The 27,013-nt window shown below is 40.7% G+C and overlaps 3 protein-coding genes across 5 annotated transcripts; 2 read left to right on the top strand and 1 right to left on the bottom strand.

Moving 5' to 3' along the window:
- Positions 1 to 635: 635 nt before the first annotated feature.
- On the top strand, positions 636 to 8,590 carry ccdc12 (coiled-coil domain containing 12). The gene is made up of 7 exons (XM_082550518.1): positions 636 to 804; positions 3,985 to 4,058; positions 7,148 to 7,227; positions 7,358 to 7,419; positions 7,504 to 7,538; positions 7,652 to 7,728; positions 8,257 to 8,590. The coding sequence occupies exons 1-7, from the start codon at positions 721 to 723 to the stop codon at positions 8,334 to 8,336; spliced, it is 492 nt and encodes a 163-aa protein (XP_082406644.1). The 5' UTR covers positions 636 to 720; the 3' UTR covers positions 8,337 to 8,590.
- A 69-nt stretch (positions 8,591 to 8,659) lies between these two features.
- On the bottom strand, positions 8,660 to 21,419 carry LOC309716612 (kinesin-like protein KIFC3). 2 transcript variants are annotated; one of them, XM_082550516.1, is made up of 23 exons: positions 21,309 to 21,419; positions 21,105 to 21,212; positions 19,949 to 20,854; positions 18,108 to 18,500; positions 17,752 to 17,874; positions 17,489 to 17,585; positions 17,194 to 17,345; positions 16,821 to 17,073; positions 14,768 to 14,940; positions 14,332 to 14,397; positions 13,929 to 14,066; positions 13,652 to 13,849; positions 13,242 to 13,415; positions 12,755 to 12,902; positions 12,515 to 12,645; positions 12,288 to 12,399; positions 12,033 to 12,214; positions 11,851 to 11,955; positions 11,636 to 11,766; positions 11,423 to 11,543; positions 11,165 to 11,294; positions 10,291 to 10,520; positions 8,660 to 10,176 (listed from the first exon to the last, which is right to left on the bottom strand). In XM_082550516.1, the coding sequence occupies exons 5-23, from the start codon at positions 17,851 to 17,853 to the stop codon at positions 10,051 to 10,053; spliced, it is 2,769 nt and encodes a 922-aa protein (XP_082406642.1). In that variant the 5' UTR covers positions 17,854 to 17,874; positions 18,108 to 18,500; positions 19,949 to 20,854; positions 21,105 to 21,212; positions 21,309 to 21,419; the 3' UTR covers positions 8,660 to 10,050. The 2 variants fall into 2 exon arrangements, with proteins under 2 accessions (XP_082406642.1, XP_082406643.1); XM_082550517.1 differs by having other exon boundaries at positions 21,331 to 21,419.
- Positions 21,420 to 21,885: 466 nt separating this feature from the next.
- On the top strand, positions 21,886 to 26,925 carry cep72 (centrosomal protein 72). 2 transcript variants are annotated; one of them, XM_082552775.1, is made up of 14 exons: positions 21,886 to 21,993; positions 22,232 to 22,359; positions 22,837 to 23,029; positions 23,111 to 23,219; positions 24,114 to 24,265; positions 24,361 to 24,419; positions 24,500 to 24,542; positions 24,939 to 25,031; positions 25,111 to 25,292; positions 25,412 to 25,505; positions 25,601 to 25,779; positions 25,866 to 25,992; positions 26,065 to 26,176; positions 26,325 to 26,925. In XM_082552775.1, the coding sequence occupies exons 1-14, from the start codon at positions 21,918 to 21,920 to the stop codon at positions 26,383 to 26,385; spliced, it is 1,608 nt and encodes a 535-aa protein (XP_082408901.1). In that variant the 5' UTR covers positions 21,886 to 21,917; the 3' UTR covers positions 26,386 to 26,925. The 2 variants fall into 2 exon arrangements, with proteins under 2 accessions (XP_082408901.1, XP_082408900.1); XM_082552774.1 differs by having other exon boundaries at positions 24,831 to 25,031.
- The last annotated feature ends 88 nt before the right edge of the window (positions 26,926 to 27,013 follow it).

Genomic DNA, 27,013 nt, shown 5'->3' with positions numbered 1-27,013 from the left:
ACGGAATTACTGTAAATGACAATGTTTCCTCTCCGCTCTGTGCTGAATGCATGTCAGAAGTATGTTTGTCCCCTGACTGAGCAATAACATGGTTTATTGCACATGGTCATTTTATTGATATATAAATCGTATCCCTCCTAGTTTTATGATCACCACCTTAGTAATATCAGCAGCAGGTTTGTATTGTCATACACACTCTCAATTAGGAGGATAGACAGGGTGAAGCTCGAGGCAGCTGTATTACCATGGCAATGGCCTACATTCCTAACCAGGACCTGTCACTGGGACCATCAGCAGGCAGGTCTGTGTACAAGTCCGTGTTTTACGTTTAGTATATAAATATAGGTTTGTCAATATCGTTAAAATAGACTGAAATAAGCCATTCAAAGATAGCTTGTAAGCTGCTGAAAGTTACATTAGTTAAGGTACTTGATAATACAACTAACATAGACCACATACATCTTATTTATAAAGTATGTTTTAATTATTTATTTGGGGATCGCATTATTGTAAGCAAGAGTTTGGTTTTTAAATAATTCTCGTTCAGATTTCAAGTGAAACTTACGGATGATTGTGATTTTAAAAATATGAACACAACAAATAACAAAATCACATGATGAGGCAAAAGGCATCGCAATCGATGTGCTCTATGGACTTCTTTTGTCCGATCAGGACAATGAGTAGATTTCAGAGAGAATCGAGCGGCGTGTGGCTAAAAACATGGAGCAAAGTGTTGGGTCGCTTCAGGAGCAGGCTCTAAAGAGGAAGGAGAGGCTAAAGGCTCTAAGAGAGAAACAGCTTCATGTAAGTTTCTTTTATGGCGTTGGCGGTATGTTGCAAAGTGTAGCACAGGCCACAGAAACCCCGTCATTTTGACACTGAGGTACCGTTAGCAGACTTAGCTTTTAGCTAATATTAGCATACTCGTGTGTAAAATCAGCCTTATTTTTAGCCCGTAGCTTTGTTAGTGAGCTGTCAAAGTTTCGATAAATTCGTTTAAATATAAACAGTTTTAGTAATTAATTGTTATTTTACTGGTATGTTTTGCATTTATTCTAATCTCATGTGATTGTTCTTGCACCGTGACATTCTCGTTGTGTTTTAGTTCGGTTTCATGTTAGGTCGCTGCTAGCGTCGACAGTTGAATTAAAACCGCTTCTCAAAGTCAGTTACAGTGATACTACATCAGATGCTGTACATTAACTACAGTCAGTTAGACTATAGATCATTTACGACCCAGTTTACAATACTGTGCAAGAGTCTTGGGCCATCATTTCTCCTTTTTGCTTCCACGGTAGAAGCTGTGTTATGGTTTGGCGCTGCAGGTCAGCCAGTGGTGTTAGGGATCTTGTCAAAGTTGATGGAGTTATGAAAAAGGAAAAGTAGCATTTTGTTCCCCAATGCAAAATCATATGGAAAGTGTCTCATTGGGAACAGGTTTGCTTTTCAGCACGACAGAGATCTCAAAAAGCTGCCAGTGCATTAAAAATATCACTGGATGGAAAAACACACAATGAAGCACTGTCAGTCAGACCAGATCTCAACATGAGGAGTGTGGGATCGTCTCGACAGAAACCAGAAAAGAAGACAGAGCTTTAAATGTCCTTCAAAAAGCCTGGAGAACTATTTCTGAAGACTACTTAAAGAAATGACAAGAATGCTTTCCGAAGAGAGCTCAGGCTGTGTTGAATAAAAGGGGTCATACCAAATATTGACTTTCAAGACTGTTAGAATTGTGCAAACTGTGCTTTCTTATTTTCCTATTAACATATCAAGAAATGAGGGTGGCTCAAAACTTGGGTGGGTGGGTATTCACTTCTGAAAAACGTTGCCCACACAGCTCGTTCATTCTAATCTTTCTTAACAATACATAAAATAAAAGAAATTAAGCATAAATGGATAAATATTCTTCATCACAAACTTCAACCTCAAACACTCATGTAAATAAAGAAATTGAAATGAATATCACAGTATCACCAAAAGTTAATTCTGTTCATCTGGACGTAGCGTTTTCAGTGGGAGAAACGTTTCATCACTCATCCAAGTGACTTCTTCAGCCTCAGCTGACTGCAGGTTTTCCCAATCTTATAAACAGTACATTTGCATAATGACTGAAACTAGCACCACTGAAGGAACAATGGGCTGGGAGGTCAGATACCACAGTATCGAGCCAAAGTTCAGGTTTTATTTGTCATATAAAGGCAATGAAATTCTTAGGCTCAGAGCTCCCTCAGAATGGTGCATAGAAATGTAAAGTTGCAGATAAGTAGCATTTGGGTAAAAATAAAATAAAGAAAATATATTTACTAAAAATACTGTAGCAGCTTTAGTGCAGAATTAATGGTATATACATGTAGAGTGTATCAGTGAATCAGGTGAGTGTTAGTGTATGTTTGTGTTGAGCACCCTGAGGAAGAAGAAAACAGTGATGATTGCCACTATAGTCTACATTTATCAAGTCACTATACTGTAGATGTATAAATAAATAGTTTTCAGATATTGTTTGTTTCTCATTTACTAATACTGATGCAGTGTAAATGGAACAAAAATAAACTTGCTAGTTAAAAAATGCATCATTTATGGTGAAAGTTGGAGAAACCTTGGTAAAAAAATACGGTAGGGTAAATTCGGACTCCCTGTTATTTGGAGGATTTTGAGTAAAGTATGCAGGTACCTCAGTTTTATTAAATATGCCGAGAATAAATCAAAGCAGTCAGTTGTGTAGTAAATTTAAGCAGTGTGTTAGATGTGTTTGAGAATGAGTTCTTCATCATGTACAATCAGAACTGATGCTGCATTTGCTTCAGCACACCTCGGCTCTTGGACTACAGGACTCAGACGGGGATGTTGCACCAGATTTTCTGTCACTCCTCCACAGGGCTGCAGTCTGTGTTGAACAATTTAAAGGTTACACAATCATTGTCCGCCACTATGGCAGAGTTTCAATTCTAGTTATCAATTCATTTAGCAACAGGAAGGCCCATTCAATGCGAAAGCTACTGTTTTGGAAGCTGGATCACAACTTTCACTAAGCAAACGTTATCTAGTTTTGCTAGCAACAGCCGATAAATGATCATTGACATTCCTGCAGTGTGTCGTTGTTTTCCGTTTGTGCTGCGCTTCAAGAATGAGCCAGTACCCTGAATTGTTCTAGCAGGTGGTCAGGAAGTCTCTTCAGGAAAATGTAAGCTGGGAGTGGTTTGATATCCTTTGTTACAAGATGTGACATGGGCTCAATATTGTGCTTTTGGAATTTCTGCAAGCCTTTTTCATTCTTCACTTACACTGTTGTTTACAAATGAAAGGTTTAGTGTGTGACACCATCTCAGATGCATCATGACTAGAAACAAAGCTTTAAATGATCAGGATGAGTAATCAGAGTTGGATTAGTGGGGCTGATTTTAAATTACACATAGGTGTAAATGTAAGTGCGAATTTTTGTCTTTCTCTCTGTGTTAGCCCTGCGACAGACTGGCGACCTGTCCAGGGTGCACCCTGCCTCTTGCCATATTGTAGTTGGGATAGGCTCCAGCAACCAACCCCCCTCCCACGCAACCCTGATAAGGATAAGCATAAGAGAATGGATGGAGTTCTCAGGGTTTATGAACTACTTCTCCTGAATAGCTCAGTGTCAAGAAATAATGCAGCTTAAAATGTAAATTCATTATTTGACTCTCAAATGACGAGTGACAACAAGCAGATATTAGTTTGTTTTTCTATGCAAACAGCACCATGTTTTTCTATGGTGCTGGAGCTAAAATGACCACATACATACCTTCACTTTCACCAGCCACTGCCAACACATTTCGTTTATGTAAATAATATAAAAGAAAAAATGATTTTCATTTTCTTATCATATGTTACAAAATGATTCTTCAGGGCAGATTACAATAATTTTTTAGTGTTTTTTTTTTTTCTAGTTTGTACTCTAAGAATAATGAACAATTAATGCCGGTAATGTTAATAACTTTGATGTCCTTACAGGGGCGAGAGCAGGACGATGGGGAGCCAGAGAGCAAAAAAGCCACATTAGAAGAGGCCACTCAAGAGAAACACAGGTTGGTTTGCTGCACCTCCCACAGAAAACAAACGCCTGTTATCTTTTAAATATTCGTCATAAAAGCTTGTTACTGCGTCTCCACTCATTGCTGTTACTCGCCCCTTTAGCTGAGGCTTTTTAAGCTGTGCAAACGGAACTGAAACTGACTCACAAGTACATCATCAGAGCATTTATCTGCCCTTTATCTAGACACCAATGCATGTCTCGGTGTAAGTTGTGAAATGCAGTATTTACACTTGGCGGGATCCCAGCCTTGTGCTAGTAGCTGCTCTAATAACCTTCAGCTTACTCAACTTATGTGCGTTCATTTGTAGGAAGGAGCAGCCATCTTTCCTGTCCTACAGGACCTTTTTTCCATTGTTTATATTTAATGACTGCACTGACGGCACCAAGGGAGTGCCTCTGTTTTTCCTCCAGTCCAACAGGGCAGATCTCTTTCATGCGAATGAGAAACTCGCTGTAGGGTTAAGAGCCCAACTTAGACATTTGTCTGCAACGAAGGCTAATTATTGCTCAATGCAGTCTATAGGCTTTTTCTCTTTTTCTTTTTTTTATGTTTTAATTTGAGACTCATCTTTAGCAGGGTGCCAGTGTAATGTATCTTGGGATTGGTATTAAAATTTCATGGGGCATCAAATGACTAAACGAATGTATGAGGGAACAGAACAATCAAAATGTTTGTCCCAAGGTTATTCCAATTTTAATTTGTGAGAGCTTCACCAGTTTCAAATGTCAAAATGAATTCATTAAGATTGCAAAGAACCTTTTAGCTTCCTGTGTGATATCATGCATTCCTCCAAGCCTGTTCCACAAAAGGCACCAACCAAACCAGGCAGCTTTTCCTGTTAGATCTTGTTAGGTGTCAGGGTGTTTCCCTGTCTTTTCTTTTTTTAAAGATAGGTAAGTAGATTTAGAGTTCTTGGAAATGGCAAACATGTTTTAAGAAATCTGAACTTGGAAATATTGTTGTTACATGTTAGTTTTTTGTTTTAATTTCACGTTTAAATTAAAGGATTTCTGGTAGCCTGGAATTATTTTTACTGGGGTTTGATGAAGCAGATAGCTTTATCAGTGCAAACATTTGAACACACTGCTGCACCTCCTCCTTAAAAACAGTTCACTCTAAACATTTTGAGAAAGCCAGACTTCGACCAGAGCTCTGAATTTATCACAGGTTCTCTTTGATGCTACGGTGTGCTTGAAGTGGAAATGTGTAAACACCGTCAAAAGGTTTGGAAGTGTAAAACTAAGAGACAGTCAGGAACAAAAAGCTTTTGAAGGGCGAAAATTTACATGAACTCTTTGTCCTGTTTTTTTTGTTCTGCTAAAGGGGGTGTGGGGTTGGAGGCGGGGGGAGGATTCCTGATAGATTAGTGGGTTATAATTCCCTCGAGTCGTAGCACAGTTTGTCTGTGACAAACCCTCTTAAAAAAATAGCACAAAATCCCTGTGATAGACAGGTGACCTGTCGAGGTGTATCCCACCTCTCACCCAGTGATGGCTAGGATAGGCTCCAGCACCTCCACGACGTGGTCCTCAGATGATGACGCTGATGTTTCCTTTCTTCCCACTTACCTTGATGTTGCTCCCTACAGGAATTATTTTTTGTATTTTTGGAACTTTGCGTGCCACTTTAGCTCCATTCTTAGACAGTAGAGATTAGAATGACTTTGTGCTTGACGTTGTGACACTTATCCACCCTTTCCTCTGGCCCCGTATATACGTTAATTATTTAAACACAGTATAATGCATAATTTAGTTGAGGATTGTGCTAAATGTGTTCATGTTTCTTACATGTAGCAACATGTTTTGGGCTACGTTTGTGCCTGTTTAATAGCTTGTTAATTGTAGAAAGCTGTCAGAAGATAAGGGGTAACAGAAGAGCTCCAACCCAAGCTTCAGGATGCCTGAGGAAGACATGTTGTGCTATCATTTTGAAAGCATTTCTATTTATTTCAGTTTTACGTGATGAAGGCTGATAAATGACTGCTTCTACTAACCTTTGAAGTGTATTGTGGCTGCTAGGAAAACCTGCTCTGCTTGCTTTTAAAGCAGTTTATCAGTATACCTCTGCATATCACATAAATTTTACTGCAGTAACGATGTTTTAAATAAAGATGACATGTTAAGCTCATTACCAGGTCCATATTTTTCATTGTAGATGCTCCTACAATAGCTTTGCATGATTAACTATTTCAAATAGTCGTTTTTTTACCATATACTAGACTTTTGTGCACTCTTTGAGCTGACTTTCTTCTCATTGGGTGCCTTTTGCAAAGATGCAACGATTTAAACAGCAGGCTGTGCTCCTTTCAGATAAGTGCAACAGAATGTCTTATTTCTATTCGTTGTGTTTGCAGTTTTAATGCTAAAAAAAAGTCCCTTTTAATAATCAGCTGGACAAACCAGCACAGTGCCTCCTTAAAACAGCCCCTTCAAGGTCTGATATGCTGGAGGTAGAGAAAGAGAGATGTGTGAATTAAAAGTGGACCTCAGGCGTCCAACCACAGAACATGACTAGCATTTTTGCCCACACCCATACAAGGCATTGGTCTGTCTTTTGGCAGCACCAGGAGTCTGATGAATGCATCAAGAGTGTACGCTCTCAAGCTTCATCACAAATCCACGTTAAGCTCAGAGCAGCTGATAACTCTTGGTTGGTGCTTGGGCAGACGGTAGTTTACCTCTGCCTCTGGACCCTCGGTTTAATCTGCAGAGATGTCAGCTAAGCTTGCCAACAATTCCTCCATGTGGAGTTGTGATGAAAGACGGTATAATTCAACATCAAGGGAAGAATTCCTCAGCTGTTTGCTGCTCTCCTGCCCGGCGGCAGGTGGAACATGTTAATCAGAAGTGTTCACGGGAATAAAGAGGGACATTATACCCAACCTTCTTTAGACATTAGATGTGCAGCTGTGTAGGGATTGCAGGTGGTCTTTTATGCTCTTTAGTCTCCGGTGGAGTATATTTGCCTACACTGCCACCTCCTGGAGGTCTAGAGTGTGGGTTAATGGTATGAAAAAAGCATTTTAAGAGCATTCAGACTTCTAATAGTAGTATCACATTAAGTGGTATTTTTTTCCACAGAGAACTGAAATTGAGGAATTACGCTCCAGAGGATGAAGAGCTAAAGGAAAGACAGGTGCCTAAAGCCAAACCAGCATCAGGTAAGAAATCTTCAATCAAAGGCGACCTTTAAAAAACATTTAAAAAACCCTTTTTGGTGTCAATGCTGCCTTACTGATTGTAGTTTTGACTCCTGTTGGCTATATAATGATAAGTATTTATTGTTTGCAGTGGAAGATAAAGTCAAAGATCAGTTAGAGGCAGCTAATCCAGAGCCCATCATTGAGGAAGTGGTGGGTACCCCTGTGTAAACGTGAGTTTTCTTCACTGAAGCATTTTTATCTGCCATGTTGAGTTTTTTCTTTTTCTTTCTTCAGGATTTAGCCAACCTTGCCCCAAGAAAACCAGACTGGTAAGACCTGTTTTCAAAATAGCTTTCCAAGCTGTATGGTGCATGATGAACTCTTGGTGTATTTTAAGATATTTCGTTAATGATTTTTTTAAAAATTGTAATTCTGGATTTAGGGATCTAAAGCGCGATGTGGCAAAGAAGCTGGAGAAGTTGGAGAGGAGAACACAGAGAGCCATCGCTGAGCTCATCCGTCAGTATTTCCTGTTATGTTTCTGCCTTTTATCACTACATTTTCGTGAGGCCACAGAGATGACGGTGCCTGAGCTGGGCATAATTTATTAGGCTAATTGCTCTGTGGTTGACAGACTCTGGAGGCTTGAAGCTGTCTGATAACATCAGAGGTGATCATAACTGATGAGTGATTCTAAAAATAGGCAAAATGAGAGATACATCACAGGTTTAAGTCGAGTAGGAGATTTCCCATATTTTTATTGTGCGTAACTGATTACTGAAGACCTTTATTTAAAAGCATTTAAAGTACAGGAAGCCTGGTTTTGTTTTAATGTGTATTAGGGACAGGTTTGTATTGTATGTTATTTCATCAAAAATATCAGATACATCTTTAAAAGTTAGTTTTAAAAAAATCATTATCCTCCTGTGATCTACAAGGCTGAATAAGATCTTACTTGGAAGATGGAAAACATTGTCTTAAGCTTATGATCAGAGGATGCGGTCAATGAATGAGTCAGATTGAGTGTTTGTGTGTATGTCTTTCCAGGTGATCGTCTGCGAGGCCATGAAGAGGAGTTGGCCGGAGCCGTTGGAGCCATCGGAGCAGAGGCGGGAGATTCAGACTGAATCCAAGATGTGACAGAAAACAAGGAGACTAAACAGAGATGCCCAAGATTTACTGCAGCAGTCACATCTGGGTTGTGCATACAGAGGTGGATGATTTAATTGTGCAGGGAGTAAAGCAGTGTTTCCTGTCAGGTCTTCAGGCGAGTCATAGCTTCTGTCCTTGTAGTACATTCTGTATATGTGGGGGTTTTTTTGGAGATGCATTATTAATGTAACGGCCAATATTTTGTAAAATTAAAATATTGTTTTTTAAATTGCTGTCCATTTCATTTATAATTTTTGCTGCCTTAAAAAAACTGAGGAAAACAGACAAATGTAAATATAAACAAAAACAAAATGCAGTGATTTGCAAATCATAATCTCGTAAACTGATGTTTCCATAGAACATAAAAGTTTAAACTGGATAATAGCATCTAAATGACATTGATATGTCTCTTGCATCTTATTTATATCAGTTCATTTCAATTGTATTTGATATTTTTACTTTTTTTTTCCTCCACCCCTGGTGAGCCTGAATCGGATAAGTGTAAGGAAATGGATTGATGGGCAAAAAGAAACTACACTACAGAGGCTCTGTGCCTCACATTGCACCTATTGCTCGGTCCTCCGTAAATGGTGTTCCATCAACATTTGACCAGAGATGTAAGAGCTACAACAGAAAATCCAAATGGAGATGGCATGTCAAATGCTACTGAGCATCAAATAAGAGAAAGAACACTTAAACACACATTTATTCAGAAAATGTTCTGAAAAGCATCATTTAGTGACACCTAAGCACTCATGGTAGTTACTGCAACACTAATGTCTTGCTACATTTGACTCAAAAGTTAGTTTTGAATCAGTGGGTGATAACATGACAAACAGTTATGAACAATAAGCTGTATTTTTGGTATGACATTCACTACTGCACGGACCTGAACTGAAATGCTCCTATCCTTTCACAATAAAGTGCATCTTTGATTTCAATAGGCCCAAACTGTCCTCGAGAAGGAGGATATTGCACAGCTGATTATTTTACCAGTCTAATACAAGGCCACCTGCTCCCTCCAACAGCTTCCCTCTTTACACAAAACTCTTATCAAAGATCTAAAAAGAAATTCAGTCACTGCTCATCTGAAACTCACACAAAAAAACTACACAAACATGTGACATAAATGTCATTGATATGAATAATAGCCCATAATAGACTCTCCTACACACTACAACCTTCAAAAATATACCACACTGGCGACGAAGCCTACAAACTACAGACATTTATAGCAGAATGACTAATACTGCAAAAAGTGAAGTGTTGATATTGTGGCTCTGGAAGCTTATCAAACCTGTATGAGCAGGTTTGTAGCTCTAAACACTGATGATCACAGGAAACGACAGATCCTGGATTTTTGCATTTAAGAAACTGAGCTAGAGTGATCAGAGGAAGCATCAAAGTTCTGACAGTGGGACGAGTTAGATGATGTTTTGGCACTCGGAGTGGAAGAATAAATACGCCTGCATGCAGATTTTAACAATAATAAAGGGAACAGAAGCAGAAAATGGCAAAGCGGAGAATAAAATCCTCAATACTTAACCTTGATTGCAGGCTGGCATTTGGTGCCAAGTAGACGCCTGCAGATTTAGCCCTTGAGCACGATTGCTCGTAATCTTGTTGATAGTGTGGAGTTTTCATTTGCTGGTACTGACTGATTCATTCATTGCTAGTGGTTCAAGGCTGTCAGTCACACTGTCCTCCACCCGATTCAATCTTCCTGGCAGCAGGACCCAGTTCAACCTTGCACACCCTCTGAGCAAACTTCAGCGAGCACAAGGTCTCTCCCACATTACTCTCCAGAGCAGAAACCTTTAGTAAAACAATTTGAACAAAAATGATGCTCCTTATAAGAATTTATATTTACTGTAAATGATCACAGGCTTATAAATCAGGTATTAAGTAGGACTGGAGCAGTAATCTTACCTGCACAACCATGACAGTCTTGCTGCCCTTTCCCAGGGAGTCTTGCAATAAATAAGTAAGACGGGAGTTCCTGAAGGGGATGTGTGTCTGCCGAGCCCTAAGTGCCTGAATTACGTCTCCCAGTGCCAGCAAAGAGCGGTTAATATTCTGGGCCTCTTTCAGCCTCTCTCCCTCTGCACCGGACTTCCACACCCTCTCCGAGCCAGCCAGGTCCACCAGGTTCAACTTGCCTGGGGAGCGAAAAAGTAATGTCAGCAATAAAGTCAGTCATTCCAACAAAGACTCATACCAGATGTTTGTCTTATACACTTAACCCCTGCTTCTCATCCCAACCTTTACACACTGATACCCGTGTGAAGAGACAGTTTTAAAGGGTAAATTCACAGCCTGCCCTCACCTAAATTTAAAGTAGGTATTAGACTGTAAACCATGATAATAAGTGATATTAAGTGGCTTGGACGAGTCAAAACTGCATTTTCTGTCAGAGTAAAGATGTTTAATTACACATTTAATTCCTGAGATATCTAAATGTAAGATAAAGGAAGTGAAATTTCACTAACACATCTACAAGATAAAGATTTTTCTACATGACAAATGTGTAAAATTACAGAAAGACTTCTAGTAGCTCACTGCCGCAACTGTCCCTCAATCATAAAACATAAAATAGCATAAATGGCTGTGGGGGTGGACTTGAACAAACTTGAAAAACAATACAGGCAAAAGTCCAAAAATGTATTCCCTCCTTTATATTTTCCAAAGCCGTCCAGCGGGCTGGATTGGCGTTTTTGATGTGCTGATTCTGACCCCCGCACCTTATGTTTGACACCCTTGTGTAAACGTTCCATCTTGAACCAGAAATGCATTAATAGCTGACCTGTGGTTTTGGAACCAGTGGCGAGGTCAGTGCCCTGAACAGTGATACAAAGCAGGGCATGGGAGCGGGAGCTGTGCTGGTTCATCTGAGTGCCAAAGGTAATCCTGTTCCTTCGGGCTGTTGCTAAAATCTGGATTAGCAATCAATCAATTAGCATAAGTGTAATCATTTTTCTAATGCTGAATCATAATTCAAAAAATTGCATCTGTGTGGGTGTTTGAAAACAAATAAAAAGAAGAGAAGCAAACATTTTTTTACCTTTTTGATGTGCTGAAAGCTCTTTACTTCGATGACCCTGAGGCCCGGCACGTGCAGCTGTCCTGTTCCATCCGGGTTGATCTTTATGTCCAGTTTCTCTCCATCTTTACTCAGCAGGTCTCTAAAATACAAAATACAAGTAGCCACATCTACAAGTGGTAGTTATTATTTAGGTAAGGCTCTATCGAAAGAAAAAAAAGAGGAAAGCTGTACCTTAGCACCTCATTGTAGATCTCCACAGAGCTGACTGTGACACTGTAAGACCACATGTCCTTCCTCTCCTCAATCTCACTGAAGAGATGTTTCAGTGCTCGCTGGTTGATACCTGGGTTTTCCACAGTACCCTGGAAATAAAAAGGGTACTTAGCTTGTATATTAAACCTTTAAATGTCTATTATGAGTAGCACGTACAGTAATCAGTGTTTTACCTCCATAGTGTAGGTTTTTCCAGAGCCCGTCTGTCCGTAAGCAAATATGCAGACGTGGTATCCATCGATGCAGGACGTCACAAGAGGTTCAATCTCCTGGAAGACCTGAGGAAACCAAAATAAAGGTTAGCGGTCTTCCCGCTGTACAATAATACTTCCTTTACACGTGTCATCTTTATTACCTCTTCCTGTGTGGACTGTGGGTGGAAGATTTTGTCCATTTCAAAGATGCGAGCCTTTCCTTTGCTCAGCACCGAGAGCGAGGACTCGTTGTTGGGGTCCGTCGTCACGACCACCGAGTGGTCCTCTCCGTGCTGGTCCTCCTTTAGCACTGGCTTCACGCGACACAGCACGCGAATGTTGCCTGCAAACAGGGAGCTCGCTCAGTGATGCTGATTTTACTTGGTGCGGCCAGTTTGAACCTTTCAGTGTTATACCTTTAAGCTCCACCAGCTGCTCGTGATACTTCCTGCGCAGTGCGACTTCTTTCCTGTATTTCTCCAGGAGATCTTTGTTGGCTTCAGACATCTCACTAATAGCAGCTGAAATCTGCAACATCAAAAGACAAAAAAAAAAACAAAACCCAAAAACCCTCCATCATGAAACCTTTTGATTTGGTCAGATAGGCAAATTTATTAAACATAGTTCTCAAGGCACCACATACCTGTTTTTTTGCTTCGCTGATAGCTGCTCCATAAAACTCTGAGAAATTTCGAACCTGGCTCCTCAGGCTGGCGTAGTCTGTCTTCATAGAGCGTAAAGTTGGAGGAAGTGATGTCAGACGCTTCTGCAAGCCTGACAAAAGGCAAAAAAAAAATCCAGTTTTTTCAAATCCAGTTGCTTTTTTATTTCAATTCCTCTTGGAGAAACCAAGAGTTCTTTTCCTGGAGGTTCAGTTACTCACTGAAGAATTGGTCCTGCAGGTTCTGAAAGTGTTCTGCTGAGCAGTTTGCAGCAGCCTTCACAGCCTCCTCCTTCCTCTCCTCCAAGTGGCCGATCTCTTTCAGCAGCTCCTCTTTCAGTTTACTGATTTCTTGTTCATACGCCGCAATCTGTAAGAGGTTCAGCAGAGCAGCTTGTCAGTCTGTGAGCTCGACTGCTGCAGTATGTGCAGATTCTGCTCTGCAATCACTTCTTCTGTCAATGAAACTGTGAATTTCCAGCAGCAACACAGAAACATCCTCCTTCTGACTTTGATTATCCATCCTGTGATGATGTGTTAACTAAACGGGGTGTTTTTTGATTTATACCTCTTTTTTTGGAACTTCTTCCACCCAACAGCTAACAAAGGTAATTCATTTTTTTATTTGCTGCTGCCTGTGACAAAAGCTCAAACATTGGTGGAGCACATTGTCCCTACTTGTGCAAATGGTACTGCCAATGTTCGTCACCTTGTGTTGCAGATTACAGCTGTATTCGTCTGACTTCCTGATCTGTTCCTCCAGCTGTTTGCACCGCTCATTCTGACCGGACAGCCTTTCGGACAACAACTCATTCCTCTGTCTGGCTTTGGTTAGCTGCTTTACTGTGGCTGGAGATTCCACCTCCACGGTCTGCGTGACATACTGGCAGAGAAGATACATCTAGTTAGGGGCATTTTCTCTAAAATAATATGAAAAGATATTGTCAGTATACCCAAATCAAATTATCTACATTATTAATTCTTTATATGTGTGTTTCTACTCAACAATATAAGTTACGAAATCAGTCACAAAGCATTTCTGTCATTTTCTTCGTCATCTTGAAAAGTTTATGGCCATTGTTCAAATCCATTTAAAAAATTCTCCAAAATAAGATTTACCTTAATAATGGGCTCCTTGCCTCGCTCTCTATCCAACTCCAGCTGTAGGTCTCTCACTCTGTCCTCTCTCTTCCTCAGCTCCTCGCCTCTTCTCCACTCGCTTTGTTCACTCCGTCGCTCCATTTGCGACAGCTGCTCAGCACGCTGCTGTAGGGAGAGCTCCAGCTGCTGCACTCTGCCACGGAGGTTCTCATTTTCCTAAAGCAAAGTAGATTACAAGTTTAAGAAGGCCTAAACTGAATGTCTGTGAGCACTCAGCTGTGCTGGTCCCTCTCACCTTGATGAGCATGGTGCTCGACTGGGAGGGGATGGTTGAGAGCTGCTGCAGGAGGCCTTGAGTTACGCTCAGGCTCTGTTTCAGACTCTCATTCTCTGCTGACAGACACAGGACCCGCTTCTCCGAGTCTGTGGCCCCCTGAGGACATGAAACATAAGGCTGAGGACCAACATATTAACAGAAAAAATCCCATCATTTATCAGAAAAATGTCTATTTAGTATATGTATACATTTAGGTCAATGTTTTTTTTAAAAGTAATTTCTAGTTAAGGTTTTGTACAAGGCAATCAGACCACTGCTTGGCTATTTTTAACTTGGTCGTGTGGCAGCTCAGCTGATGAAGTGGACACTCACAAAGACTTGAGAAACGATTAAGTCAATAGTTTGACCGTGCAGCTCTTACAGTGGCTGTTCTCAGTCTTGACAGCTCCTCCTCACGCTCCTCGATGCAGCTCTTCAGCTCATCAATCTGTGCAAAATTACAAAACCATGTTTTTTTTACAGACATTTAAAACTAAAATTTACTTTTATTACATGTAACATAATGTCAAGCTGATGATTTATGTGCACATATTTTTTACTTTTTATATTTTGTGATATATTTTGAGAGACCCTTCCAGAAAGGCAGCATAGAATAGATAACAGAACGACAGCGTAACACCCAAGAGGATATGTTTGTGCTTTAACTGGATTAGCCTTTTTCAGTATATACATGCATTCATAATAAAACAAAATCTAAAAACTCACTGAAAGTTAAAGAGCAACTTTGGATTTCAGGTGGCATTTTTTCTTGCTTAAATTGGTCTAGCCTAGGAGCTAACTAGTAAGGAGTGGTCTACCTGCTGTTGAAAGGTTTGTATTCGAGAGTGTCTGTCCCTTTCCTTCTGCTCCAGCTGGGAGTGCAGCAGACGGAGTTCTCCTCTCAGCCTACTCCTCTCACCCTGCAGGCCGTGCAGGGACTGCACCAACCTGTGAACCCCAGCTTGTGCCCCTTCATCACTACTAGACTCACCTGGTGGACCAAATAACATCCATTATAATCATCAGCCTAAGCGCAAACAAGGTCTTTGTAAACATATTAATATTATGCCAGTCACAAATAGTCAGAATCAATAACATCTGAACTTCCACTCACTCGTTTTCTTTTTTAAATGCAGTAATTTTAATTTAATACCACTTCTACAGTGCACCTAAAAGCTTCCAAGTGACTGTAATATTAATGAAAATGAAAAGTGTGCTGAAAGCTCCCTCACCCACCATGTGAAAAATGCAACAACCTATTAAAAAAAGAGCCTATTGTCCAACAAGAACCTGAGCTGCATGCCCGACAGCTTTTAATCGCTTTCCTCCTCCTCAATGATTCATCGGGTTCTGTCACGTCTAATTTTCCTTGCTGGGCTCTTTGCTAATTTTATCAACGCGTTATGTCAGATTTCATTGCTGTATCAAAAAGAGGTGGTGGTGCAAGATATTGAAAAACAAAAAGGAGACGAGGCCACAGCTGTGAATTAGTGGTGCAGGCGTAAATGTGTTGGCAAGCACTTGAAGCTGCAGAGGTACTAATGTAACGATGTGAATTTTAAGACAGCAGCTTGAAATGGTGCATGAAAATGTATGTTAAACTCTGATAAATGTCATCTGCATGCAGGGCAAACCATTCGGTTTAAATACTGAATGAAAGATCACAGACAAAGACACAAACTGGTTTACCTGCTGCACACCCAAGAGGCACAGAACCAGTCCTGCATGACACTAAACAAACAAACCAGACAGACTTGTAACCCTGGGACGTAGGCCTTGGGCTATTTTTAGTCCAGCACGTTTACACGTGCTGCCTAGCATGTGCCCGACCTTGTAAGTGCATTTGCAGGAAATAAAACAGCACTAACAGCCCTGTTTTATTCATGACAAAGAGTCACTGAGTCGCTACACAAGTACCACAAAGTCTCACCGCATACTCACATATCTTTATGCAGAAACTACAGAGCCAGCACTCAAGGCCTTAAACACGCCTACTTATAGAGATGCTTATAATCTGGTTTGGGTTATCATGCATATTGAGGTATTCCTCTGAGGCTATATAAGTGAGCTTGAGATCTACAGAGCTGTTAACAACCTGACCATATGCACAACACCAAGGGAGAGAATACACTGCTGCGATGTCAAAGAGCCATTTGGTCAAATCTGAAGCACATCAGATACAAACATCTAAAGCTCTGCGGTCAGTTGCAGCTGTACAGTGTCTGTCTGGCTTCTGTGACATCATTACTGCCAAACGTCTTGCATCCTAATAAATCTGATTAACCTGTTTTTCTACAAAAGTGCTGCCTCGCATGTACTTTGTGTTCCCAGTTAGATAAAATCAAACTCTTTTCTAAAGCTGGGTAGGTGGACAACTTAAAAGGCACACACCCACATTAAATGTAGTTGAACTACATAATACCCCATGACAATGAACCAAAACACTTAGTCATCATGCTTTAAATCTCTCGTTCTCAATGCTCTTCACATTTTTTAAGCAGTAATGGAATATTGTAGAATTTTCTCCACTGTAACAGAGAGAACATGAGCCCTGTCTCATTTAAAATACAGAACCTAGTCCATTCGTTTTCATTCATTGTCCTGCTAATTCATCTTCCTCCAACTACCCACTCTGGAATCTCATAAATCTACCTTCAGACATGTGTAATTTTCACCACCTCTTTTCCCACCAGCTGAGTGGATGGGTTTATTGAAACAGCCCCTTGACCTTTTCCTCATTTTTGTCTCACACACTCCATGACAATACACCGCAATCTCACGTTCCCCTTATTTTCCCTTCCCCCATCGCTCCTTCCCTCCCCCCTCTATCATATCTCCTCCTTTTCTCCAACCTCATCCCAGCTCTCTCACCCTCGCTCAGTGGACTGGGGCACTGTTGCTGGCTGATGGCCTCTTCCAGACTGCTGATGATGCTGTTCTTGTCCCGGAGACGCTGGCGGTAGGAGGCTCGGAGAGCCTTCATCTGGCGGCGGTGCTGGACTCGGTGCCTCTTCAGCTGGACCCGGTACTGGTCAGCCTGCTGCTGCAGTTGCTGGAAATGGGAGTACTGCTCCAGAAAACTCAGCAAGTGGGACATCACTGCCACCAGGGGAGACTCTGCCAACTATGCAGCGAAGAGCGCACACAAACACACGCACATAAACCTTAGTAATGTGCAGAATGCCCCGGTTTGGGGAAATCGAGCTCGTGTTATTCTGTCCTACATCAGTTGGACACTTGTTACCTTTCCTGTTGTTTCGAGCTGAACCTGGGAAGCTCTTCTCTTCTCAGCATCCTGCTTGAAAGATAGAAAAGCGGCCAGAGGAGTGCAAGCTGGGATGTCAGGGGTGTCTTCCACATCTTCATCGCTCATTTCATCTGTGTCACTGCTGCTGCCTGGATGACATCGCATCACACAAGCAATAGAGTCAAGGAATGTATGTACTTATTGATCTCTTGTAGACAAAAACAAAAGTGTTATTCCTAAATACTTTCATTTTATGGTTAAAAATGCCCTGAAAGACTATTTGAGCACCCACTTGATTCACTAAAGCGAGCACAAGCTTTTTTTCCCACTTTGGGGGTGTGGCCATCTCTCCTCCTGCTCCTTGTTTCCATGGAAACAGGTCCTGGCTCCTGAGCACAGCATCAAATATAAGAGTCAGTAACACAGTAAAATAGACATGCATACAGCAGCATTGTATACATCCTTTGTTAGTGAGCTTATGGCCTGCATGTTCCCCCCCATTTATTTATTTCAATCGAGAACCCCCGAGGCTGGACATGATATGGCTAGACGTACATCTGGGGAATCTCCACACGCCCCTTCCAAGGCTTCCTCCTCCTCCTCCTTCTTAAAGACAGTGTAGAAGATGTAGACCAAAAGGGAGTAAAAGGCATACATCTCCACGCTGCCCAAGAGTCTCTATAGATGACAAATGAGGTCATTAATAGCACGCATCTTTACAAAGGTGGAGAAAAGCAGAATTTTATTTTTGTACTCTTATACTAACGAAACATTTAATATCAATGATTTTTAAAGGTTACATAATAACAAAATCTAGTGCAAATACACAATGACTTCTACAGAGGTGAAACATTGTTTCTATTGTAACAATCGCTCTGTTCCATCACAATAAAACGCTTCGACTTCTTTACCTTATCAAATGAATTCTCCTCTTTGGTGTCGACTCTCCGACATTCCAATCGTTCGTGTTCCACTTTCAGCTTCCATCTGTATTCCCAGTGATGACTCTTCCCATGCAGCTCTTGTTCTCAGAGCTGCAACAGCATCTCACAGCTGTGTGCAGCTCCTCTGTGCCTCCTTCCCAACCGTCCTCTCCTCTCTCCTCCCCTTTGCTCCATCTACAGGCTGCATCTGCAGCGAGCATGCTCAGTGCAGTTTCCCGATGCGCTGCAGTGGTGAAGTGACAGATACAGGCAGTCATGGAGACAGATTGAGGTTGTAGGTTTGATGCCAGCGGTCGCAGTCAGGGGTGACAGTGACCATAAAAGGTGCTCGGAAAAATCAGAAGCTGCAGCTTCATGCATCTGAAAACATCGGAATGGTTTCAAGGAGTAAAAAAGTGGTTTAACAATGATAGATAGCACAACAGTGAGATGGCTGTCAGGTTTTACATGTTTGTTTATTTAACAAGTTAAATACAAAATGTCAAACTTCTAAATGGTCAAAAAATAGAAAACTAACACTTTAAAAGGCAACAATTACCATAACATTTTGGATTTCCCACAAAAATGCTAAAAAGCATCAGTGTTCATCTTTTCCCTGAAGACTGACATAGGCAGTCCCAGAGAAAGGCACAGATGCTTGCACATATACTGCAAAAAGGAAAAACTGCTGAGGAAGCTGCTCACACCCCTGAAATCTTTAGGGAGCCTCTGCAGCGTCCACTACAAATGACTGTAAGGAATATCAATATCTCACAAGGTCAATGTAAATGACATGGGACACAGTGAAACGAGGGTGGTTTAAACAGGCCAGCTTGTTTCAAGTACCAAGACAGCTGATACAAACCAAGAAAGTTTTTTTTTCCTTCTTTAAATTAACTGATAAGAATCAAACAGTTGTGATGAGATAAGGGCTGGGCCAAAACCTTCAGCCACTGCAGATTTTTTTTTCTTAAACAGACATCGTGCTGAGTTTGCAGAACAAATATCACCCAGACTCTGAGGCAGCTGGAAACCACAACATTAAAACTGTTAGAAGAGCCAGAAGATGGAAGAACACTGCTAAAAAGGAAATTCATACAGGAAGTTCAAATATACAAATGACATCTTTAGAATAGTCAAACACAACATATGTTAAGTAGACTTCTACAAAAAGGGTATCTTCAGTCATGGTCTCTTGGTTTGGCTGTATGTTCCAGAAAATGCAGAGGCAAGCAAAAACAAGCATTACAAAAAGGACTATTGTAATATTCATGCTGTGGTACTATCATGCTGGAAAATTTTCCCATCTTTAATTTCATCCAGAATTATTTCTTTAATGTTTGGAAATTCTTCTAAATTACTGTTTATATTCTTCCCTGTTTAAAACTATGCTTTCCTTTAGTACATGTGCTCTCTGAGACGATGAACCACAAATCCTGATGCTTTTCCCTGAATCTCCCTATATCGCTTATTTATTTTTATAGGAAATAGGAATAGGAAATCCCAGTCACCCTAAAATCCAATTTTTAAATCCTATTAAAAGTTTCAGCTTCCCACACCCTCAGCTGGCACCTTCAGTTTCTTGGGTTTTTTAATAGATACGTTTCAAATTCATAAATCATGTTTAACTTTTTGGTACCGCCCTCAACAACCCCCCACCCGCAAACTTATTTCTTACATCCTTGATTCCTCTCCTAGTGAGGTGAGGATAAGACATCATCACACACATAGAAACAGTATGGGTCTTACAGAGCAGATAGACAAAGGTCAGAGGAGACAAGGAGGCAAAAGGTAGAGATATGAGACAAGCCCACAACAAACCCCCTTACCTTCAACACAGGATTTTTTAACCAGTTCTTTTAACTTGGGATTAATTTACACAAGTATAATGTTTGTTTTTATCAAAAGGCAGTGTGCATAGATTTCACTTAAATAAAGTAACACAGACTCACTGTCTTTACTACATACATGCTTACTGCCATGTTTCATTTACTCCCCAAAAGCTCATTATGAGCCATAAAAATGCTGCATGATGATGCAGGAAAAAGATAAATGTCAAATCCTTGAGAAGGCTGAACCAGCTATTACTGGAGCTATTATTTATTATATTGACACATTAATAGGCATATTAGATTTCTGCATTTTTCTAGTTTGTCAGTCACATCTGTCACAGTCCTAGATACCAGAGATTTCTATGAACTTAAATAGACAGCTTGGTCAGTCACATCAAACAGAAACTTGCCAAGAGCAAGAGTTGATACCCAACAGCCTATAAACAGTGACCCCTTTAAAAGCCACTTCATCAGTCCTTCTGTAGCAGCTGGAAAAAGCAGAGGAGCAAAAGTTTTTGTTCCAAACCTCTGAGTCAGCAGTAAGGGGAGGCTGAGGGCCATGCTCCCAAAGGCCCCTGAAGCATTACCAGCAAACAAACACACCATCAGGCAGCAGGAGAGGGATGATAGGCCCAGACAGCGAGTCATAATTGTGAGAGTATCTGCTGAGAGCCAGTCAGAGAGTCCGAGCAGCAGGCAAGAACCACAGAGGAGAATCTGTGCTGTGTTATGGTCCTGACTGAGCCAAAGGAAATCAAAGGAGACCAACACTGGAGCCAGCACCTCAGCAGCCCATTCTGCTTCTCTCTGCAGGGAGGTTAGGTACGGGCTGGAGGGATGCAAGAGGGAAATTGCTGCAGAGATCCCAAGCAGAAAGAAGCCTACTGAAGGTGCTCTGTGGACCTGCAGAGAGAGAATGACCAAGTTTGATACTGGCTGGATAGATAGATTCACAAATGTCAAGTGAAAGATTTACGGTTTACTGCTAAAAGTTAGATGCAAAAGAAAAAGAAAACTAAAATAAAGGGAAATAGCTGAGGAAAGAAGGCCAAACCCAAGGATATTAAGTTTACTATCATTTATTAAAAGCAGAAACTACTCATTTACTACAAATAAATGTCCACACACAGATACTACATTGAGTGATACCCACCTTAAATAGTTTGTAAGAGGAGTGGAGTGCAGTGGCTGTCAAAATTATGTTGAAACATGACGTGACCCACTCTGTTAGATAGGACGCCATTGATCCTGGGAGACACGGCTAGAGAACACCAGGAAAATTACAGTCTTAATCAGCGTGTTTTTAGTTAGCTATTAAAACTGGAGACGGTGTCAAAATTTAAAAAATTTCACTGACAAACAGAGAAAACAATCAGCACCAAACTTTAGATAGGAACCACAATTGTAGCAGGAACAGCGGCCGTTTGTTTTGACACGTGACAAACAAGGATTTGGCAATGCGCAGGCGCAAAATGGTGCATTCAAGGCCATTCGTAAACCCTGCAACTATTCTAACCAAAATGACCACCAGGTTTGAAATGCTTTACGGATTACTTGATTATTTCTCATCTTTTTTTGAGCCCGTGTTTTATACAGATATCTGAAACAATGCAATTTTGTTTTCAAAAAATCTGAAAGCTCTCATTAATTAGCTGAATATGTTTGGTCGAACTAAAAAATATTAACCTGCATTTTCAAAGTTATATTTTAATATGTACACTCAAACTCTCAATAAACTGACATCTAACAACTTTAGCAAATAACAAGAAGTAGTAGTTAATGAACATACATCACTTTGTGATGTATGTTCGTGATCTTTTATCTAGAAATGTGCTATATAAATAAAATTTTACTTACTTACTTACTTACTTACTTACGGTTTGTATAAAACCTCCAGTAACAAAAGTGAAACAGGAAAGACGGTATTTATTTTTCAGGCCATGAAGGCAGCAGAACTTCGAAAAGTATGGCGGCGAAGTGTTTGACAACACTAACAGAGCAGTGGATACGTGAAAGATTAAGGCTAAAACACCCGTGTCTCGGTAACTTTACATCCAAGCTAATATATACACTATGTAGGAGTAATCAGCAGCTAACTTTAAGGGTGAGACAGGGACATCAGACATTTGCTGTTGGAAAGTACTGTAGCTAGATACTCTGCCAGGCCAGAGCATCAGTAGATAAGCTAACGAGAGCTAGCGTAGCAATAAATGCTTCCTGCTCCAGACCACATCACCATAACATCTTAAAGTTATTACTTTTTAAATTTTGTTTAAATAGGCGACGTGCGGACATTGAGCCTTCCGGGGACATGTGAGGAGAAGATCAGACACCTGGGAAATGGTCTGAGTAACTTTATCCGTCTGAAATCTCTGGATCTCTCCTGTAATGCACTCGTTTCAGTTGAGGTTAGTTTTAGATTGTTTTTTAAAAAAAATGGAATTCACAATTTATACTACTACTGAAGAAAGAGTCAGAGTTTAATAATTATAAATGATTAAGTGCAGTAGTGGTGTATAAACTATTTGATAGTTTGAGCAATCTCCCTCTAGGAATTTGAAGACATTTGTGAGTCCTCGTTGAACATGCTAATCACACTAGATGCAGTCTGTGTTGGCCTAACATGTAGTTACATTTCTAGGGAAGCTGCAGGGTTTCGTGGGGGGGGGGTTATGGTGGCTAGTGTTTAAATTACCCACTGAAGTATAAATCCCATGTAAGCCTATTGCAGCACACCTAAGATTACCCTGAACACTAAAACTGCATGTTCTTATGCTGATATCGGCCAATACTGTATATTTTGTACATCAAGTAATATAATATATTGCATGACTAATAATATTTGCAGAGTCTGTATCTTAACCGTTCTATTGGTTTGTTCTCAGGGTGTGCAACATTTAAAAATGCTACAGAGGCTGATCCTCTACTATAACTGCATACCTTCTCTTGAAGAAGTGAAAGTACTGTTTGAGCTGCCATCGTTAAAAGAGTTGGACCTCAGGCTCAACCCTCTGGCCAAAAATAATCCACAGTACCGCCTTTACTTGGTGCATGCCATGCCCACCCTGCGCAAGCTAGGTAAGATGTTGTTTTGTTGCCCAGAATTTGCTCATCTCATGTCAGGTTTTAAAATAATAAGTTCTCCTCGTTGATTTACAGATAGCTGTTCAGTCAGAGATGCTGAGCGTAAATCTGCCTTGATGCAGTTCTCTTCTGAACTTCTTCCTCAGCAGATGAGCTTCTCTTTGAATCTGATTGATGATCGAAGGTATGCTGAACACAAAATCCTTAATGTAAATGAGCTTCAGCTCATTCTGTTTGATGAAAGAGTCAAATAAAGATCTGATACCAGATTTATAAGTAATATATTTTTGAAAATACTGTTTTTCTCTTATACACTCATGGACACTTTATTAGTTACACCTTACCAGTATTGATTTGGACCCCTTTTGCCTTCAAAACTGCCTTAATTCTTCATGGCACAGATTAATCGAGGTGCTGGAAACATTCTTCAGAGATTTTGGGACATATTACACGATAACATCACACAGCTGCTGCAGATTTGTCAGCTCCACATCCATGATGTGACTCTTCATTTCCACCGCATCCGACAAATGTTCTATTGGATTGAGATCTGGTGGTTGTGGAGGCCATTTCAATACACTGAAGTCACTGTCACGACCAGATTGAGATTATTTGAGCTTTATTTGAGCACGAGCCATAAATCCAGTGAGTTGTGGCCATGTTAACAGCTGATTCGATATTTACATTAACAAGCAGTTGAAAAGGTGTACCTAATACAGTGTCCATTGAGTGTATGCTGTTGTTCATAAAACAAGAATTTCTTCAGACCAGCAGCACAGGCAGCTACCGAGAAATGATAGTAAGGAGATTAAGTAAGGCTTGACAAAACATTGCTATAAAGTGATCCTTTTCATTTTTAATGATGAGGTTTCGTGGGTACATATGTTGAATTGGCAGAAAAAAAGAAACAGAAATGTGTGCCCACATTGACAGTTTTATGAATCAGAATCATAAGTAGATTTGTTGCAGTTTTATGCATCTTCGGGCTGGTGGAGCACATGAAAATGCAGCGAGACGAGTCTTCTCAACCTCGGTTGCTCGAGCGGCACCATTTGCTGTTTCATTTGTGGTTTTTCAGAAGCAGTGATCGCAGACCAGCTTTAACTGACCGCTTAACCAAGAGCCTTTCTGTCCTGACCGACACTCGTGATATTGAGCTGAACTTTGTTGCCACAAATGATGGAGAGCAAAGTGAAGCTGTCTCTGTGTCATTTCACAAGGAGGCCGATGGTAAGATGTCCAACTCCAAAAATCAAAATCAAACCTGACTAATTCATGTTTCTTTGTTTTAACTTCTGATAAATCCAAACCATCCACTGTTTCAGGTTTCAAAGAGAAAGTTTCTGAAGATTTTAGAAAACAGATGAGCTCAACTCCCAAACAGGTGCTTTTATTGTTACTACAGATTAAATAACATTAACAGTATAAAAGTTCATTATGAAGTAGCTCTGTTCTTATTTTTAGGAAACTGCTAAATCCATCCTCAGGTATCCACTCACTAAAACTGGTAAGCCTATTTTTCTAGTTTAGGAGAGTGCAGTTTTTTTCTATGTCAGTATCTTATTAGAATTGAGATCGCAGAAGAATTATTATGAGAATAAAGCTTTCTTTGAAGGTAAGAAATCCTTATCAGTAAGCAATTATGAAAACAACGTGTGACAGTGTGTATAATCACCACTAGGTGGCGACATAACTCTTTTCCTGTGGGTTTTTTTTAACACAACGTGCTTGTCAAAGGTCGATTAATATCACTGGGATTTGTTTTTATGTGTGTGTGCCACATGTAACTCGTCAGATAACAGTGAGTCCAAAGGGTCACAGATGAAAGATCTGTCTCATCAAAAAAGCTGCACCTCAATAAAAGTGCCTGAAAGACCAAAAGTGTCCTTTGGCCCCTACATAGAGCAACGTAGACCTGCTCATGGAAAGCCAAAGCAAAAGGACTCTCCCAAACAAACCAGACATCCAGCTAAAGGGCATTTTACCCCAAATCCAGGTAGGAAATAAATTTGTGTTTAACAAAATCCCTGAGCTATGATTTCTTTATTCATTCCACATTTTGTAATTTTTACCAGATGAAAGCCTCCGTCACAGTTCCTCATTTATTAATATCCGGCCTCCCAGTCCACGACGCCCTGGTTTGAATCTGTCTGACCCTTTTAACCCCATCTTGCATCCTCCACGACTAACCTACTCCAGCTTCAACAAAACAGACGGGAGCTCCAGCCAGCCTGGGCAAGCTGAGAAGAAAAAAAAGGTTGGCAGCTATTTCGGTCCTCTTACTGATTTGCAAATGACATCGTGAATCATTCCTCATTCATCTGCAGGGTTTTCCTTTGCACATCTATTCATGGAATCTCTGAACTCTCTTCCCAGGGTAGTTATAGGAAACCCCTGGAGATGCTCCTCAACCTCGTGGACAAACACTGGACAGGGGAGAGGTCACTGCATCAAAACAACAACTTCCTGTGTAAGTTTGGACTTTTGGTTTTGAGGAATGCGCTATCTGATTACAGAAGCCTGAGATAACGAATGTCTTCCTATCATCTCTATTTTTGGCCTCAGCTCAGGCAGTCCAGATCCTCTCCATGATGGAAAGCGATATTTCCAGTCGGGAAACTGAGGTCAGGACCTTACGGCGGGAAGCTGATGCACTTCGCTTTCAAGCGGCAGCACGAGAGGAAGAGCACAAAACTGAAGTGCACAACCTCTCCGCTCAGCTGGAGGAAGCTCGGAGAGCGGTGGTGAGTTGATCCACCACTCAAACACAACACCAAGCTTTAGAGAACCATAAGAGTAAACTTTATTCACAGTGTTCACTCTAACACAGGGCAAACTGAACGAGCAGCTGAGGGTCGTTTTAGAGGAAAACGTTGCTCTGCAGAAGCAGCTCATCAAGTTAGAACGCCAATATCTGAAATCTATGATGAAAAGCTCACATGTGTCTCAGATCAGAGGTGGGTGTACTTGCCACTGTGACATAAGCGAACATGCTGCTTTCCCTACTAAGTGTCCCAGTTTGTGTTTAGAAGCTCAGGCCGAAGTAGAGGAACTGAAGAAAGAGATCGAGGGGCTGAGGAAGAAAGTGCAGGAAGCTGAGAAAGTCAAAGAACTTTCAGATATGCTGCAAGAAAGCCACAGGTAAGAAGATAATGCTGTATTAGTGCTGACAGTTGATTTTGTTGTACCTACATGCTCAGTGTGAGTAAACTGATGTAATCTCAATCTCAACTCACCCCCTTGTTGGCTGGTTTTGTGATTTAAATGTGTCTGTGTTTGTGTTCTGCAGGTCTCTGGTGGCTACAAATGAATGCTTGTTAGCAGAGCTGAAGGGAAGTGGGGAACATTAATGCAGAATTTGAACAAAGAGATGCATGCCAGGATAAAAATATCAAAGCAGGACTATGCCGACCGTCATATTAGCATGTGCCAGCAAATATAAACTGCTTAAATTATTTTATTTTTAAAATTACTGCAGATTACTGCAAAATTGTAGTAAGTGCTATACCTTTTTTTATTTTATTCTTTTTTATAAATGTTTCTATTATTTAAAAAAATGTGCATAAGCTGCATTTACTCGATGTAAACAGTAACGGGGAAAGGCAATTCATTCAGGAAGCTTTGTGTATGAGTGTGTGACAGGGCTGTTGTATTAACAAATGATTTTCTGGGGGGGTGTTAGTGAAAAGGTCATAATGCATTTCCTGGATCTGTGGCGGGATCGTCTCTCTTTTGGCTCCTTTTTTAGTTTTTTTTCTGTTTGTAGGTCAGTCTCCATCTGCTTTGCACGCCGCAGTGGAATGAATGCATCTAGATTACCAGCTGCACTGTGACTTTATTTATACCTCTGCCTTCGGGCTGGAGAGATGCGCAGGCAGACATGCACTTTCCTCTTGCTAACACTAAATCAAGCCCTGGCAAACCAGGTTAGAGGTTTGGATGCTACACAAGCTGAATGTCTTCTTTTTCTTTTTATAT

Source organism: Aulonocara stuartgranti, assembly GCF_965226115.1.
Source record: "Aulonocara stuartgranti genome assembly, chromosome: 11".
NCBI classification, from domain to species: Eukaryota; Metazoa; Chordata; class Actinopteri; order Cichliformes; family Cichlidae; genus Aulonocara; species Aulonocara stuartgranti.
Note: the sequence above shows the minus strand (reverse complement) of the source record. Positions and strands in the feature narration are given on the sequence as shown.